Source organism: Sebastes fasciatus, chromosome 5, assembly GCF_043250625.1.
Source record: "Sebastes fasciatus isolate fSebFas1 chromosome 5, fSebFas1.pri, whole genome shotgun sequence".
Taxonomy (NCBI): Eukaryota; Metazoa; Chordata; class Actinopteri; order Perciformes; family Sebastidae; genus Sebastes; species Sebastes fasciatus.
Window position 1 is genome coordinate 37302612 of NC_133799.1, and position 19134 is coordinate 37321745.

General features: G+C 42.3%; 2 protein-coding genes across 2 annotated transcripts in view; one reads left to right on the plus strand and one right to left on the minus strand.

The window, feature by feature from the left end:
* Positions 1 to 686: 686 nt before the first annotated feature.
* Positions 687 to 12913, plus strand: hyi (hydroxypyruvate isomerase). Its single transcript, XM_074636957.1, has 8 exons — positions 687 to 1302; positions 1408 to 1519; positions 3818 to 3932; positions 5135 to 5213; positions 6504 to 6553; positions 6639 to 6708; positions 12233 to 12367; positions 12451 to 12913. The coding sequence occupies exons 1-8, from the start codon at positions 1104 to 1106 to the stop codon at positions 12504 to 12506; spliced, it is 816 nt and encodes a 271-aa protein (XP_074493058.1). The 5' UTR covers positions 687 to 1103; the 3' UTR covers positions 12507 to 12913.
* A 2208-nt stretch (positions 12914 to 15121) lies between these two features.
* Positions 15122 to 19134, minus strand: part of szt2 (SZT2 subunit of KICSTOR complex) — a 151860-nt gene continuing 147847 nt past the window's right edge. The window contains exon 76 of the mRNA XM_074636837.1: positions 15122 to 19088. Coding sequence (XP_074492938.1) covers positions 18945 to 19088 — 144 coding nt within the window. The 3' untranslated portion in view covers positions 15122 to 18944. The remainder of the gene's footprint in view (positions 19089 to 19134) is intronic.

Sequence of the window (19134 nt, forward strand, 5' to 3'; positions counted from 1 at the left end):
TGGGCACAGTGACTTCCTGGAGTCTTTTCGTAACGAGGTTGCCAGGTTTGGTACCATCACGCATGTACAGTGACCAAAACCAAAACTTGTGTCACCAAGTGAATCACACTATATATAGCTATAGCTTGTTATGCTGCACATAAGAACTGCATTGCAATAAATACACTATTTACACTGTTTGCATAACATTTGCTACAAACTGCAGTTTAAATGAAAATGAAACTATATACCGTATAGGCCTATCTGTGAACTGTTTTAACATCTTCAGTGGGAACCAAAGGGCTTGAGTGCCCCTCCATGAAGTTCATTTATTCAACAGGAGTTGGGATACAATAGATAGAATCATTCTACAGTCTAAAAATGATACATGCACATGCCTTGTCATAGTCTTGAAATAAGAGCACTGCAGTAATACAATATGCAGTTTCATGTATTGAATAACTTGTACCAACAAATTTTGCATTAAAATTGATAAACTGTCTTTACAACAGATAGGTTCAACAAAAGTGGGATTAATAAAGTGCCTTTCTTTTCTTCTTCTTCTTATACTTATTCTTCTTCTTCTTCTTCTTTTTCTTGTTCTCATGTCCGGACCTGCTTGACCACGCCCCCAACTAATCTGACTACTCCTGTGTGACTACGAGTTTCTGCGCATGCGCATTTCACAGACTAGGAAACATGCTACCAGTCATGTGACAATAACAAACCTCTCCGTGTGATCAGGTCCATGGATGTAATAAGAGTCAGGTCAGACTGCGACACATGGAACTGCTCTTGATATTTAAAGAATAAAAGTACCTTTGTAACTATTATGAATCTAGCTAACGTTAAAGAAGAACTGTTTAAAGTCCTCAGCATTAATAAACTAGCTCATCTGAACTGTTCTGGTCTGGATCTGATTCATGCTTTTACCTAAAAAATTTGAACACAGATGGCTGCATATTAATCTGATCCGAACAGATCTACACTTTGATTTTGGGGGTTTAACGTTGGCTCAACGCAGCTCTCCCCTGGTTGCTCTGGGGGTAAAGTGCAGCTCACAGACTGACGTCACAGCCTGCAGCCTGCCCGTCGGGTCGTTGTCCTCTCTCCAGTAAAGCAGGATGGCTCCGCTGAAGTTCTGTGCGAACATCTCGTGGCTGTTCACGGAGCTTCCCGACTTCAGTCAGCGGATGTGTGCAGCAGCCTCGGCTGGTTTCCAGGCGGTGGAGGCGGCCTGGCTCTACGACTCCGACCTGCAGGAGCTGCAGAGAGCCAGAGAGGCTGCAGGAGTAGACCTGGTCCTCATCAACACCCCGCCAGGTAACCTACCACAACCCAGCAGCTGCTACTGACACGGTTGGTAACAATGAGAGGATGACGATGGTGATGATGGTGATGATGATGATGATGATGAATGTGTTGCAGGAGATGTAAAGGGAGGGGATCTGGGTCTTGGAGCAGTTCCTGGAAGAGAGGCAGAGTTCAGACAGGGTCTGGATCTGGCTGTGAGGTATGCCACAGCTCTGGACTGCAAGAGGTGAGTCATCAGCTGAGTGAAGACAACTTCTATATTGTTGCTTTGGTTGTCAATTACTTTTTATTAGGTTTTCTTTTAAACACAGATAAAAGTATACCTATGTGCCAACTGGACACACACACACACACACACACACACACACACACACACACACACACACACACACACACACACACACACAAACACACACACACACACACACACACACACACACACACACCAAAAAAAGAAGTTCAAATCAAACAGAGTGCAGGGGGAGGATCTAGATATATATACACCAGTGGTGGCTGGTGACACAAAAATTGGGGAGGACAGGAGGAAAACCAGCCCACGGTGTCATTAGATTAGATCAACTTTATTGTCATTGCACATAGTACAAGTACAAGTACAACGAAATGCAGTTTTGCATCTAACCAGAGTGCAAACTAGTAAAGTGCTGATAAGACAGTATATACAAATGAGGATATATTAGTGTATGTACATAGGCATATACATATATACAGATTGTAATTAAAGTGATCGACATGTGTTATGTTCTGATGAATAATAGCTTAACTATAAGTTACATACTGATGGGATATTGTATAAGAGTATTATAAACAATAGATGATATATACAGGTGGAGTTATATCTAAACACAGAGAGATTATGTACTTAGAACTATATGCATATGGGACTAAGTGAATATATATGAGATGAGTATAGGAGGGTAGGTATGTATATACAGTGGAATCACAAGTTATACATATACAGGAAAGAATTGTACATATAAGAGTAAATACAAAGATCATGTCATTTCTCTTATTTTGCACTTGCACCTCCTTTTTCTGTATGAGCTCAGTGCTGCTTGATATATGTGCTCTCATGTTCCTCATTTTTATATGTCATATAGGGGGGGCTTACATGGGGGGGGCTTACATGGGATTCGGATTTTTTTATTTTTATTCTGTAAATCTTTTAATCTGGAAAGAACTTTGCACTTAAGTTTGACAAGTGCTATAAAATTATCATTATTATTATTATTATTATTATTATTATTACTACACTAGTTGCCTAGGTTACTTATCTCTACTTTCTTATGTAAAACGAAAAATTAAGCAATAAAACAATGGCTTACAAGATTTCTTAAAACAATCACTGCAGCCTCAGGAGTGTCTATAAGGTGTCACTAAAAGCCTGTCTGTAACCGTGCGTACAGCAGTCCGTTGCCCACACCGGGTTCCTGTCCCGGGTGAGGGCACCGTGCGTCACCGCGCATCAACGGGTGTCACCGTGCGTCACCGTGCGTCACCGTGCGTCACCGTGCGTCACCGTAGCTCCGCTGTGGGTCCAGCCCGGACCGCTGACGGCGAGGCCCGAGCAGCGTGCCCCGAGCGGATCTCTCTGCATCCACTCCCCAGCAATCTCTGATTGGTTAGAGATTAATCAATCTGATTTCTTCAGTCCCTACACCGATAACTGGGCGTTGGGTATCGGCCGATACCAAGTCCAGATACCGGTGTTTAATTAATCAGCTGAATGCCTCACTGTGTGGAAGTCATTCCTTTTTATGTGTAAGGTAACTTGACTTTAACATTACTTTCTTAACTATGTAAAACCAAATGTAACAAATAAATACATATATATATATATATATATATATATGTATATGTATATATATATATATATATGTATATATATACATATATATATATATATGTATATATATATATATATATATACATATATATATATATATATATATGTATATATATATATATATATATACATATATATATATATATATATATTGAATTGTTATTGAAATGATAAATCGTGTCACTGATACCCGATCCAGCTATTTGAATCGGTATAATAATAATCGGCCCGATATCTGATATCTGATATCTGATATCTGTATCGGTGCATCCTTCAACCTCATCCCTTGGTTTTTGTTCTGATAAGCTTTGTCAGCTGTGAAGCCTTATATAGACAGGTGTGTGTCTTTCCAAAGTATGTCCAATCAATTGGATTTACCACAGACGGACTCCAATCAAGATATAGAAACATATGATCAACCAGATGATCAAGAGAAATGGGAGGCACCTGCGCTAAATTTCAAGTGCCAGGGGTAGACATCTATGGAAATACAGTTATTTAAAAAAAAAAAAAAAAGTCTAAATTGTTGACAGTTCTGTCTTCAGGGCTTTTGTGTGTTGTGATGATGAACAGTCTTTATGCAAGAGTCCATATAGTAACAAAGCAGGGTTTCACCTTTTCAACTTTGCCATTTGTGTGTATTTTCCATGTATTTGTCAGGATCCACCTGATGGCAGGGAGGGTTCCCGTGGGCTCACACAGAATGGCAGTTGCCAAGGAGATGGAGGCCATCTTTGTGCAGAACCTAAACTACGCTGCTGATATCCTCTCAAAGGTACGTGACCTTTTCTGTCCAACATAACACCAACTCCCAGCAGTGGGAATGCAGTGAAACTGGGTTTCTGCAGGAATATAGAGGGATCGTGAAAATAAAACATTGGATATGAGATTAAAACAAATGGAAGATATTTAAATAGGATTCAACTGACATTTACAGGAGTTTGATATACTACAAGGTAGACTTATGGCGTTTAATTAGTATCAAAACCCGCACGCGCACAGAACAGTACCCGCGAGCGGAAAAGCATCCTCCCGAGGGAGCATTTTTGCTCTGCGTGCAAAAAATGCAGTCCCGCGAGCACGGGGCTGTGATGAGTGCTTGCTCCATCCTCTCTACGCGCTCCCTCCACCCTCTCTACGTGCTCGCTCGACCCTCTCTACGCGCTCGCTCCATCCTCTCTACGCGCTCGCTCCATCCTCTCTACGCGCTCGCTCCACCCTCTCTACTCGCTCGCTCCATCCTCTCTACGCGCTCGCTCGACCCTCTCTTCGCGCTCGCTCCACCCTCTCTACTCGCTCGCTCCATCCTCTCTACGCGCTCGCTCCACCCTCTCTACGCGCTCGCTCCGTCCTCTCTACGCGCTCGCTCCACCCTCTCTACGCGCTTGCTCCACCCTCTACGCGCTCGCTCGACCCTCTCTACGCGCTCGCTCCATCCTCTCTATGCGCTCGCTCCACCCTCTACGCGCTCGCTCCACCCTCTCTACGCGCTTGCTACACCCTCTCTACGCGCTTGCTACACCCTTTCTACGCGCTCGCTCGACCCTCTCTACGTGCTCGCTCCATCCTCTCTACGTGCTCGCTCCACCCTCTCTACGCGCTCGCTCCACCTTCTCTACAGTCAATAGATCACCTTCACTGTCTGTTGTTGCTGTGAGACGGTCAAAAATAGGCGAGACCTCTGTTCTCTAGAAGAGACGCAGCTTAGACGCAGTGTGGCTGCTCTAACCTGTTAACACAGACGCCGAAATAAAAAACAACAGGTAACGCAGCCGCCACGCGCTGCTGATGTTCCTGGTGTGTCCCAGGCTTTGGAATCGCACATGAAATGTGAAAAACATTGAGCTGGATGCCGGAGCCAACAGATGCCAGCCATCTCTCAATGTTGTTCGGCGGCAGCGAGCCAACCAGCAACTGTCACCTCATGATGCTGTCAGTGTTGATGAGAATGTTGTGACCTGTCGCTGTTCCTCACAGGAAGGAATCACTGGTCTGATTGAACCCATCAACACAAGGATTACAGATCCCAGGTATTTCCTGGACTCACCTCATCAGGGTAAGACACTGTGTCCCATTGAGACAGTACCGTCAGATTTGCTGGAGAATATTTTTTCGGGCATTTCAAGTTAGTTTTACAGTTTTATTGTTATTGTGCAAAATCTCCAAATTTTGATGCATCTTAGATTTCAGATTTAGTTGAGATCAGTGGAGGTCCAGTTTAGGCCCACCAGCTGACTTTTCTGACTCTCAGTATAAACGTGCAGTGGACACGGCCAATCAAATTGTGAATGTGCAAATAAAATGTAAACTTGCCTGAATGAACTTCAGGTTTAAGACCCAGACACACCAAACCCAAATCAGAGAACTAGTGGCGACGAAGGCCGCCGGTTGCGTCGCCTCAAGTCGCCTTTGTCTTGGCCAGAAAGTTGCACTCAAACACACCACAAAGACTACAACCGACGGCCAGTTAGCACGTTTACGTTCTGCGCCTGCGTGAGATGATTAAACTCTCCTCACCAGCAGGTGGCGGTAGTCTATATTCATCATTCAAAAAGGGAAACAGAAAGACTGAGGACTGCGGAAACACAAGCCGTTGTTACGATATGTATATGAAACAAAGCGGCGTTTGCCGACCATTTTCACACCACTCTCACTCACCACTTAGCTTCATTCCAGATGTTCATGTCGCTGTGAAGATATCCGTGTATTTGAACAATCAGATGAAATGAAGATTAAAAATGAGAAGAGCCTTCTGTGTTTTTCCTCTTGACTTTACTCGTTGGCTTGCTTTCCTCACGTCCCATTCTCTTCTCGTGCACTGATTCGTCCAATCAGAGTGATTTCTCTCACCGACGAGCTACCGATTCAAAATGCCGATTCGGATGAAAAAACTCTGGGGCCGACGTTGCAGGACACACTGCAAAAACTAGGACGACAGACGCTTACCGACGGCCAGCTGTCGGCTTGGTGTGTCAGGGCCTTAAGACTACTGTAAGTCTACATTTTATTTTTGAAAATAAAATGTATTGCACTTGTAGACATTTTATTTTGAAAATAAAATGTAGGCTTTTCTGTTAAAGAACAAGCTTAATCTTTGCACTTGCCAGTCGTGAGATTACAAGTCAACTTTTGACCTTTGTCATTTCTTTCATGTCATACTTCTGATATGACATGGAAAGCTGGCCAGTAATACATTATTTTGCCATCATTAAGACATTCATTGATTTTAGTGCATGGCCCATACGGCAATTTAATCTCAAGTGAAACACTCCTTATAACACACTTCTAATGTGTGACTACCCGCCATGAGTTCTGTTTCAGCTCATCCTCATGTTTGTGTCTGTAGCTGCTGCAATACTGGAGAAGGTTGGAAAGCCAAACATCAAGCTGCAGATGGTGGGTGCTTTGCACATTTCATTTGAAAATAAAAGAAGAAACAAATAGAAACTCTTAACTTAACAGATGTCTGAACTGTTTTCAGGACGTCTTTCACTGGCAAATAATGGATGGAAACCTGACACAAAACATACACAAGTATTTCCCCATGATCGGTGAGTAAGATATGAGAGAAAATATAGTACTGAAATCTTTCAGCCTTGGTGACCAGTAACCTCGTCTCCTCCGGGCTTCATTCCTCTAGAGGCACCTCTTTCCCTTCTTCTAGTTTTTCTTTCACTCAAACCTCTTGTTGCTTCTTTTATTCCTCATATGTTGAATGTCTGAAGAGTATAGTTGCTTACCTAATTACAAAATCAACTCAACTAAATCCCACCGGATGCCGCTAAATTCCTCTTTTGAATCCCCCATTGCACCATCTCGTGTCCTGGTGACCTAAAGGTATCTTGGCATTGATATTCACCCTTCATCACAGTCGGTGGTCTCAAATATTTTGAATGATATTATAAACCTGTTGAACTAGACTTGAACAGATGGAGACTGTTCATGCCTTGTGTCTCCATAATCAAGATGGGAAATCTCCCTAAAAGAAAGGTAATTTCCTCCCTGGGGAGGGGAAGCATACTAGGACATACTGTCGCTAGGGCAGGATAGGGTTGGAACAACTTATACAGTGTGCATGTTAAGTTGGAAATGCTGCATTGCCAACCTCTGAGTTGGAGATACCAACGTGGTAAAAGGTGGACTGTGAAAGTAACATGTGTTTACTGCTCCTGTTGACTATGGGTGGGCAGCAGCCATGTTTAGTTAATGTCACATTGTGAACTGGAGTTTAGAAAAACATACCTGAAAGGTAGGAAGTGACAATAAATGAAAACCATAATGTCTGGCTTATATTTGACTGCAGATTTGAAGCAGCACTAATTTATTTTTTTGGCCACTTCCTTAAAGTTTACATGGATAAAGTCATTTACACATCCAACATAAGCAACATTAGCATTAACTTGGAGTTGTGTTTGTGTCCACCTGAAGAATGTGGGTCCAATATTCTTCTTTATTTTAGCTCTGTTTTGGTCTCCACCTACTCCTCAGTGAAATATGTCTCTTTAGCTGCTAAAGGCTCCACTATGTTCACCAGCTAGCTTACTGAGCTTATTGTGATTGTCTGCTGGGGCTGGTAGAGTAGTGAACAGTGGCTTTATCAGAGCAGTGGGCTACCTCCAGTTCTGCAAAGTGAAGCCAATGCAGAAGTGCCTTAAAGGTCACCTATTATGCAAAATGCACTTTTCCATGTCTTTTAAACATCAATATCTGTCCCCAGTGTGTCTACAAGTCACCATAGTATCATAAAAGACCATCCTCTCTATTTTTCTCCTGCTCCGTTTGTCCGGAAATGGGTGTCGAAAAACGCTGCGCAGCTTTTCCTTCTCTTCTGACGTCGTTTGAGAAATGCAAGTCACGTGAGGGTTTCCTGGTCGAACCAGAGCAGAACCTTCAGTAGCTGACCCCGCCCCACAGCGCGTCACTGTCTCTCCTCCTCAACCGAACTTGAGCAAAGTAGCTCCTACTGTTAGTCTGCAAGAACCAGCAGAACAGTCTTCATGTACTCCCATCATCTAAATATAACATGTTCTTTCACAAAGGCTTTATGTAATTACACTGTTTAAACAGATGATATTTATATATTATATATATTTGATGTCATGCATGTAGAAGAGTACAGGTAGTAAATAGTGACTTGTAAGCAACACAACACATTTCTGTTTCACAGTCAAACTTTATTTGAGTTGACAAATGACAATATTAATTATTCACAGCAGTTGTAATCATCTCACCTGTTAGTTAGTTATGTTGACATGGTACAGGAGAAAGTCTTCAGCTCTGATAAACTATGGTAAGCTAAGCTCCGGTGGTCTGTAGTCATGGTAACACAGAGACAGCTACTACTGTAAATAATATACCATTACTCTGATCTTCCATACATTTATCTTTTAGCAGAAATAATGAACTGACTACTGTTTCACATCTTCTATTTTCCACCCTGATGGTCGCTGTGTTTACACACCGTGTCATAGCGGTAGCATATAGCTAACCCGTTAGCATGTAGCTACATGCTAACGGGTTAGCTCTGTATCTCCCATCTGCTCTCAGCTGTCTGCTCTCCTCTGGGATGATTCTGTCGGTCATTTCTCACAGATGGATCTGTAAAGACAAACGTAAAACAGAGTGTATGTTTACGGTTTACAGAGTTGATGCATAAGGTAAACACTGAGCTAACTAACAGAGCTATAAATAGCATTATTTACCTGAGAGAAACCGTCAGGAAAACCTGGAATCTGGACCGCAGATGTTCATCATTTGTTGCCGATTTCTGATCAGATTCCTCCGGTCACGTGCGCTGGGTGAAGTTTCTGGTTTATAAACCTTAAAGTGGTTTATAAACTTTATTCTAGCTCCTCTCTCTCCACTCCTCTCTCCAGAGCTTCTCCGGGAGGGAGGGGGAGGGTGACGCTGTTGTTGAGGACGTTTGATTGACAGAAAACGCTGACCAATCAGAGCAGAGTGGGAGGAGACAGGCTGTGAATCAGGGGTTTTCAGACAGAGGCTGAATTAGGCTCTGAGGCAGGCAGACTCAGGCTGCAGTATGAGAAGAATAAAGGTTTTTTTGAACATTGCAGCATGTAAACATGTTCTAGTGCAACATTAAAATACATCTATGAACCTGGAAATGAGCATAATATGTGACCTTTAAACCTGCATTCTCTCTAACAGCCAGCAGGGGGCGACTCCTCTGGTTGCAAAAAGAAGTGTGATTGTATAGAAGTCTATGAGAAAATGAGCCTACTTCTCTCTTGATTTATTACCTCAGTAAACATTGTAAACATGAGTTTATGGTCTCAATCTCTAGTTTCAAGTCTTCTTCAATACAGCATGATGATCATTTAGTAAATGATGGTCCCATTTAGAAACAGATAGACCATAAAGCAGGGGATGCTTTAGGGCGGGGCTAACTTGTGATTGACAGGTCGGTACCATGACGTTGTCCGGTCTGGGAGTTGTCAACTTTAACCCTTTCACAGTGTGTTTTAAGTTCATGAAAGTTATTTGTAACATTTTGGTCGCCTAAAAGTATCTTAATCAGAGTTCGGTTGTGCTTAGCTCCACCCTCTCGTGTCACTTCTGGTTGCAAAAAAACAACATCGCGGCGGCCAAAATACCAAACTCATGGCTTCAAAACCGTAGTCCACAAACCAATGGGTGACGTCACATTGACTACGTCCACTTCTAATATACAACCTATGTATCAGAGTTTTATTTTCACTGAAAACAGCTGCCTGCTGCTGCTGGGTATGAGGTAGATGAGAGCTGTGAGAGTGAACCAGTACAGTAAAGTTGTGGGCCATAAAACCAAAATACTGAGCTGAAAGAGGCTAAAACGCTCTGCAGAGCTGAGAACGACTAAGGTGGTGATAATTCTCTGTGGGTTCATCACTATGAGTGAACCCTTTCTCATTTGCCCTGTAGTTATTGTTAAAAAAAAAAAAAGGTTAAAGGAATACATACACATACTTGTAAAAGGGACATACAGACGGCAGCAACAACATATATAAAACAAAAAAAAGAAGCATAAAAAGAAAAATAATAAATAAAAGTACTACCCGTTGTAATAGTGCAGTGACAAGAGATAAGTTCATATTCATATACATACATATTTTTATTTATATACATACAACCAACCTCATATATAGATATATATACATACAGTATATACATATGTCTATATCCACACGCACAAACATATAGATATCCACTTAGACACATTCGCTTACACAGTTATCTATTCTATTTTACAGACAAAAAAAAGGACATATTTACATCCCTTTAGTTGACCTTTATCAACATTATTTATTTATTAATTTTGTTTAACTCCAACCCTCACCCTGACTCAAAGTATCCCACCCACGCTCAAAAATTATATTCTGTTCTTTATTTCTATTAACATCCCTCTCAAGAACCCACTGATGTTTCAAAAACATTTTGAAACGTTCAGTGTTTAACTGCTGTCTTTTTATAGCTTTAAATATAAATCCTTTCCCCAACATAATGATGATGTTGTTCAGGTCTTTTCCTTTTTCATCATCCCTTAAATCACCAAACATTATAGATAAAGGACAACTATAGAAATTTGATTTGTAGACTGAGATCCACTTTTCAACTTTAATCCAAAATAATGCAACTTCCTTACAATACCAAAATAAATGAATGTCTGACTCCTCTTCCTCCTCACAGAATCTACATAAGTCACATTGTTGGATGCCCCATTTTTTTTAGCATTCTCTTAGTAGGCAAGAATTTGTAGATTAGTTTTAGTTGTAAAATTCTAATGGAGACATCAAAAGAAGTTGTGTAAATACATGCATATACTTTCCTCCATGGGATACATTTGTCTAACAAATTGTTAAAATACTGACAAGTGCAGCTTTAAATCTGTTCCATACACAGCCAGAATCAAAACTCTGTGGATGTGAAAATGTGAAAAATGTGTGTGCTTTAAAGCAGCAGTGGGTAGAAATGGAGTAAATATGATAAAAAGTTATTTTTATAACTTTTTATTCTTCTGGTCAGCTCTAGCAACAATGATGATACCTTGCTTCTCATGATTCTTAAAGGTTCTCTATTCAATTCAGAGCATTTCTATTGCCTCCGCACGGATCTCAACCATGGATGTATTAAGAGAACTGGATCCAGCGTTGGAGGCGGGGCCCCGTTCATTCCTATGAAAGTTGCTCAGTGGAGCATGAAGCCTAAATGGCTCGACTTCCGTCTGGAAAAGTACCCGGATCTTGGGCACATGGAACATGCGCAGTAGCGTCCGCTAGGTCACATGACTCAGTCACGGGGTCCAAACGTCACGCTGTCGTTACGGCTTGTGCTCCAGCCTCGGTCTGGGTCTCATTCAAATGAACGGAGAAAGGGAAATAACTCTGGATTCGGCTGTTAGTGCGTTTTACAACTTTAAAAACTTTTTTTTTTAACAGACGTCTCTTTCCCAATGTAAGTCTATGGGAGTTAAAGGCGAATTTACACCAGGCAGCGGCATTTTTCTGCGGCCGGGAGGAAGAAAGTCTTTGTTACAATAGGTCAACATGTCATAGGATTCATGGGGGGGGGACGCTTCCGAGATGACGCTGTGGTTCGGGATGTCATTATCAGCGGTAACCGCCGTATGAGAGCAGTGCAGAGCGGCGACAATTAGCTAGCCAGTGGGGCTTAACAGAGAGACTCAAGTGCACTAAAAGGCACGCATGGCCGGACTGGCTAGTGAACAAAGCACAGAGAAACTCTGGTTAAGACTCACACAGAGGGAGAGAGACTTCATTCTCTGCTCAGGTAGACATTACTCCACTATATTTTTACATAGACAATAGTTAATTTATAAATGAATTATAGATAATGAACTAAATAAGATGTGGACTGGGTTGGATAAGAGACGTGGCAAACTCACGCTGTTCAATTGGTCAAACTTTGATTTCTGGCAATGACATTATGGAACTGTGCTTGTACCTGTTCAGCTACGAGGGATAAACAACTAGAATGATGTGAAGCAGAGTGTTGTTGCCCAGAGAGCACTGAGCTCACTGAAGCTTCTGGAGGTAATAAAGATGCAAACTTTCTCAGGTCACGTCCAGATCGCTCAGGTTCCAGGCAGGAATGAGCCCGACAGTGCCGGAGAGCTCAACTACAGCTACCTGTTCAACACGCTGGAGGAGCACGGCTACCAGGGATACATCGGCTGTGAATACAAGCCACTAGGTGAGTGCTCTTCCTGTTTGACTATTCATGGTAATTAATTAGAAAAGAAATCCATGTTTCATAATCATCTCTGTCCTCTTTAGGCTCCACCAAGGAAGGTCTGGGTTGGATGAAAGATTACTGCAGCCACAGCGAGTGATGAGCAGGAGACCAGTCACACAGCTGTGGAAGTGTTCTGCTTAATACGCTTGTTATGCTTCTTCACTTCTACCGGAGTAACACTTATTTTTCTTTTTCCTTTGAACAGATTCCACAAACGGTACACCCACAATACATTTCCAATCTAAGTATATACTATGATGTAGGTACATTTCATACTGTATATTTGAAATGACTAATACCCATCTAAATGTCCTGATTAAATGACCAGTGGTTCTATTGCTCTCTGTTAACACTCTTCATTGATAACCTTCATTGGTACCCCCAACTAACATTGGGTTGGTTAATTTTTGAAGTGTACTGATTTAATTATACCGTATATCCTACTTTACCATGTAAAGATATCAATATTACTGTGAAAAATAAATTGTGATAATTATTTTAAAAGATGTTTGTGAATTCTCTAGAACTTGTTAATTTTCGTTCAACAAGCTGAAGTGCAGGACGAGACGTGTGTTCATGTTGGTTAGTTAGATGATGAGGAGACTTTAGCAGGAAAGCTAATGTGGCTTGTTGTTTAAAGTCAGAGGGTCTTGTGTTCAGTGGCAGACTGCAGTGCGATCTAGAGTGAAGATACTGGTATCACATGAAACTACAAAACCTAAGGAATCCATCGGTACCATGTCATGCTATTTTCAAAGGACCTCTGACCTCAAGATATGTGAATATTGGGTTCTATGGGTACCCATGAGTCTCCCCTTTACAGACATGCCCACTTTATGATAATCACATGCAGTTTTTTTAATGCAGGAAATGTGTTATTTTTGCCTATTCTAAAAATGGTGGCACTGAATATTTCTGCATACTGGGGTCCCTAAACAGATTGGGTATGACTGTAAAGCTGAGACTCTTGTGGATCCAATGAGCCCAACTGTATTCATGTGTGATGATGTTAGTCCCCATAGGAGACATTTCATTGTAGTGAGACCATTTTTCCAAAGACCAAAGAGACCAAACTTCAAAGACCTAGAGCATTCAGAGGATGGATGGATCAAACTAGAGACCTAGAGCATTCAGAGGATGGATGGATCAAACGAGACCTAGAGCATTCAGAGGATGGATGGATCAAACGAGACCTAGAGCATTCACAGGATGGATGGATCAGACTAGAGACCTAGAGCATTCAGAGGATAGATGGATCAAACGAGACCTAGAGTATTCAGAGGATGGATGGATCAAACGAGACCTAGAGCATTCAGAGGATGGATGGATCAAACGAGACCTAGAGCATTCAGAGGATGGATGGATCAGACTAGAGACCTAGAGCATTCAGAGGATGGATGGATCAAACTAGAGACCTAGAGCATTCAGAGGATGGATGGATCAAACTAGAGACCTAGAGCATTCAGAGGATGGATGGCTTTCCTAGCTAGATGGACAATAAGGGGGTTTCTGAGACGTTTCCACAACACAAGTGCTCGCCGTCCAATCGCCGGAAAATGCAATTCTTGCAGAAATCTCCAAACGTCAAAAGTTTTTGATCCCAAATCCCAGCATGGCTTTTTCTCTGGTGTTCCTCAAGGTCTTGGTGTCTTAATGTGGTATTTTGGAGGGATTATTGATAATTTCTATCAATTCTCCAGTGGTAAAAAAAATTATCCCATCATGTTCTACGCTCTTATACACTTTCACAATTTATTTTAATGATTGAATTTTGACCTTGGCAGAGATTTTGTTTTCACCAGCGTTAGTTTGTTGGTTTGTCTGTCTGTTAGCAGGATTACTCCAAAAGTTTGCGATGGATTTGAATAACATTTTTTGGAGGGGTGGGGTGTGGCACAATGAACAATTCATTAGATTTTGGTGGCGATTCGGATCATGATCCGGATTCAGGAATTTGTTTAAGGATTCCGATCAGCCTGAGCATTAAGAACACAGGGTATAACACATGCGCAGTGTAACTGATGACGCGTTGATGATGCGTAACCCCGCCTCCTTCTTCAAGCAGAGAGATACGTGTGTGGATGTGTGGCGAGACATCTAGGTGCGGGAGCTGCTGTCTGTCCGTGGTGAGAAAGAACAAAGCGGTAGATGACGGGATGAGAGACAACGTAGTGTAACGTTATACAGACATAACAAGGCTGCTGAATGAGAGAGGCATCCGCCGATACGTTACACGGAATCACACACTGTTAATAACAAGCCGACCACCTCACGGTACCGCCAGCTGGGAGCTGGGATCTGTTGTTTAAAGTCAGGCACCTTGGCGGAGGTCTGCGCTCTCCGAGTGCCTAGTCTAGTTTTGAATTTCAGACAGGGTCTATGCCATCCTAAATTTGGATACCTAACTTGGGAAATCCCTAAATTAGGACGGTTCTGTAGTAGCTAAATGTCTATCCTAAGATAGGATTCCTTCCTGAATGCAGTCAGGAAACATGTTTCTGTAATACCAAAACTCCTAAATGTCATCATGAACTGAGATAAGATCTCAAACTTGTAATGAGGCCCCAGGGCTGTATTGTTGTCAGCTGTAATGATTGGCTGTTTTCCAATTCATTTGTTGTACAGGTGTGTTTCCCTCTAATTAGAAGCAAAGACAACGCTTCCTACATATCATACTTTGTGTTCATGTAAAAACGATTCAAAACATTCTCATTCATCCTACTGCTTTATTTAGCATTTCACATACTGTATAAAGTGTTCTGTATATACATAATATACATTATACAGTTCGAGACAGTGCAGTGTTTATATTACAGAGTCCTAATGCTAAGGGTTTCAGTTCACATTTTGCATGATGCATATCCAGTGTTTAACATTCAAACTGAATTCTCGCAGCTTTGCTCGACATTTCTTCATTTTACATCCACAAATGAGCTCAAACGTTCCGTTTCCTTCCAGTAAAAATGTGTAGAAACCTAAGGCTGCTGAGTATGTCTCTAATGAAGGTATTGCCGTGGATATCAAGCCTTCGTGTTTGTTGTATCAGGCTGGCTTCATGCCCTCTTTAGAATTGAGGTATGATTACCAGCCGCACTGTTTCAAAATATACAACACAAGTTACACTCATCACCCTGAACATGCTTTGGAAACACTCGGCTCTGATGACACATGGCGTGCTATTATGCAAATCATCGACGTTAATATGACCCATTTTCTTCCTTATGAAAGGCAATTTCTGTCACATTTCCCCCAAACTGACTCAGGCACTTTCACGGCATAACATCAGGAGCGTTTCCAAAGATCTTCTATGCAGAGCTGATGGAACAACAACAGTATCACTTCATAGGTTTGGGAATAATAAAAAAAGAAGGAAAAAATAGACAGAGAAAGGCACTTCAGGGCACCAGATATGGCAGTGGTGTTCAAGTGGGTAACAGGTTTGACACTTTTGAAAATGGAACATAAAAGCGTTCCCACTGTGCACACTGACGTCCCAGCTGTCTCTCACTCATACAAAACACTGATGTGGTATGAAGAGCTAGCAAAATGCTATCAGAAGGCACAAGATCAAAGATAATGCAGACCTATTAATGAAGCTGTGGAGTATGAAACTTGTGCAGTTATATAGCCAGACGTGTTGACTTCAGCGTTCCATTTCAGCATGAAGCATCAGATTCAGTAAATCTAAACTGCTGACATACATTAAGGGTATTTCTCTGTCTACGATGAGGACACAGAAATACAGCAGTGTCTTCTCCACTTGTAAAAAACAGAATGTTTCCTTCACCGTTATGTCATCAGTATATGTGTCAGTACTCCAGGACACTCTTCCAGATCCCGATCCACCAGCCTGGAAGCATTTTGCTTCAGAGATGGACACATCTCATCTACTTTCCACTTTTAGAATCAGTAAAAGGCTACAAACAGACCTGTTCCCTGGAAACCCTGAGGACCCGACCCAACAGGGTGTCAGGTCCAAATCAAACTGCTACAAGTCTCTGACCTGCGTCGCCTCTACTTTTTCAAGTTGGTAACAACTCTGTTTTCCTCAACATTTTCATCGTACTAGGGCAGCTTGGCGGAGGTCCGCGCTCTCCGTGTGCCATTCTAGTTTGAGCATATTGTTTTATGCTAAATGCAGTACCTGTGAGGGTTTCTGGACAATATCTGTCATTGTTTTGTGTTGTTAGTCATGTGATTAATCGTGATTAAATATTTGAATCAATTGACAGCCCTAATAAAAACAAAGTGTCTACCCAGCTTTATGTAGCAGCTCTGCTAATCTTCCTTGAGGATTTATATTATGTTTCATAAATGTGAATACATTTCTTCTGACGTTAGCAGAGGTGCTGTGCCACTGCTAGAACACACTGTTAAACCCACTTCATACATTGCAGTTTTTCCCCAAGTTAGCTTGGCTCAGAAACTACACTAAATGCAGTTGTGTACAGATTTTGCACTCCATATGTGCACAGCGAAAAATGACACAGTGTTGAGAGAATCATTAAACTGCTCGAATAATGTGATATACTTTCTTTTTAACAAAGCGTACCCATACAGTAGCTCGTGGTATTATTCATGCTGCAGCTGCGCACCTGGAGGATTTAAAGGTTTATCCACTGTGAGGCGGATCAGAGTGGGATCATCATTGGCTGACACTGGAATATGTTCACATATTCAAATGTATCATGAATATAAATTAAAGGTCCAGTGTGTAGGATTGAGGGGGATCTATTAGCAGAAATGGAATTTAATATTAACAGCTGTGTCTTCAATAGTGTATAATCACCTGAAACGTGAGTCGTGTTTCGTTAGATTAGAATGAGCCCTTCATATCTACATAGTAGGGATGTTAATAATTAACCGTTTAACCGTTAACTGACATTAAGCATTTTAACCGATTAACGCTATCGGTTAAAACGGTTAAAAGAAATATGAATAATTAACTCAAAAGCTGAGCGGCTCAGAGGAGCGGCTCGTCTCTTTAAGGAGAAAAGCTGGTCCACCTTAACGGCCCACCTTAAGAGGCGGAGCCGGAGTTGCAGGATACAGGAAGTTGGCTCCGGTCTCCGGCTCGCTTGATTGGAGAGGAGGAGTTGTAGTTTCATAGCATTTATTCACCGACAAATAAACTGTACTCACACTGCTACACCTACGATCACAGCTAGAACACCACCAACAACCTCACACTCACCGCCAACACACACACACGGTCTGTTGGAAACTCACTAAAGTTACTCAGACTACGTGTGCGGCGGCGGCGGCGAGCACGAAGCCTCCGGCAATGCTAGAGCTGCTAACGTAGCACAAATACACACACTGTTTGTTGGTCACTCACTAAAGTTACGCCGGGCAGACACACAGCTGACAACCTGTTAAACTAAACTAAATGTGTGGTGGAGACTTTTACTGGGAAAGTGGCTGCATGTCCGCGACACTACACGCAGCATCGTAGCTGCTAAGTTAACGCTCCAGGACGGTGAACTGGAGACTCCCGTCAACCAATATCTGTTGTGCTCCTGCAGCTGGTACGAGGCACAAATCTTGTCGGTTAACGGTTAATAATCGGTTAACGAGGGTCGGTTATCGGTTAAGAACATTTTTCAAAATGAGCATCCCTACTACATAGGGAGAGGGTCCTCTTCACGGAGTCCACCATGTTGCTCCTACATGTTTCTACAGTAGCCCAGAACGGACAAACTAAACACTGGCTCTAGAGAGAGCCTTTCACATTTTATGTTGCCTGGAGAACACCGTAGTTCAACGACACGCCTGTGAAACGGCGGTAACGTGAGACGCAGATTGCTAAACCGTGGTACCGCCAGCCGCTGTCTGACTTCCGTTGCTCCTAAAGTAGAGTTATTATGGTAAGGATGGCCTCTGAGCGAGGCGAACGGCGTTACCACGGTTTTGCATTAGTTACCGCAGTCTTGCAAAGTGAACGGAGGGGTACTGTACACCACTCTCTGCACCACTAGATGCCGCCAAATCCTACACACTGCCACACATATACTTCCACCATCCGACCATGTGGACCTGTAATGTTAATTTCTCCGCAGGAATACAGGATATATGGGGTGGTTATCATGCACACATGAATGCGTAGTTAAAAGCAAGTATATCACAGGATTTAGGCTGATACTGCACTAGCTAATGGAGGTTTTCTACATACTGCCATTTACATTTTAATCAGATTTTTCCTGACTGGTTTGGGGCTGATTTGGGGTGTGTTTGGGTTTCTGTCACGTCCATTGAGGTTTGAGTGCATCCTGTGCACTAACAGGGCATTGCATAAACAGTAAATGTCCAGCATGCTTTTCTTAATGCTGCTGCATGATAGCAAGGTAGAACTGAGCTCAATACCGCGGTGAGTGGGTTAGGCTGCTGGGAGAGCATACTGGCTAGAGGTTTTCCCCAAATAAGCTCATTGGAAAAACTTCTTGTCCTCTGTTTTCCTCTACTGCTGCCTCCTGTTTCCACGTGATCGTGATCATATATGGGATATGAGTTGATGTAAGTCCAGCACTGATCAGCTCTATAACAGTCCTGTCCAGAGGTTGTAGCAGGCGGTGTTGATGACAGACTCCAGGTGATGATACATGGAGACCAGCTGGGGAGGCGGGCTGCTGCTGGCCTGCTGCGGCGACGGCAGCGGCTCCCGAAACACAACCTTTAGGCTCTGTAGGAGGAAGAAAATGGAAAAGAAACATTGCTGAGATGTTTAC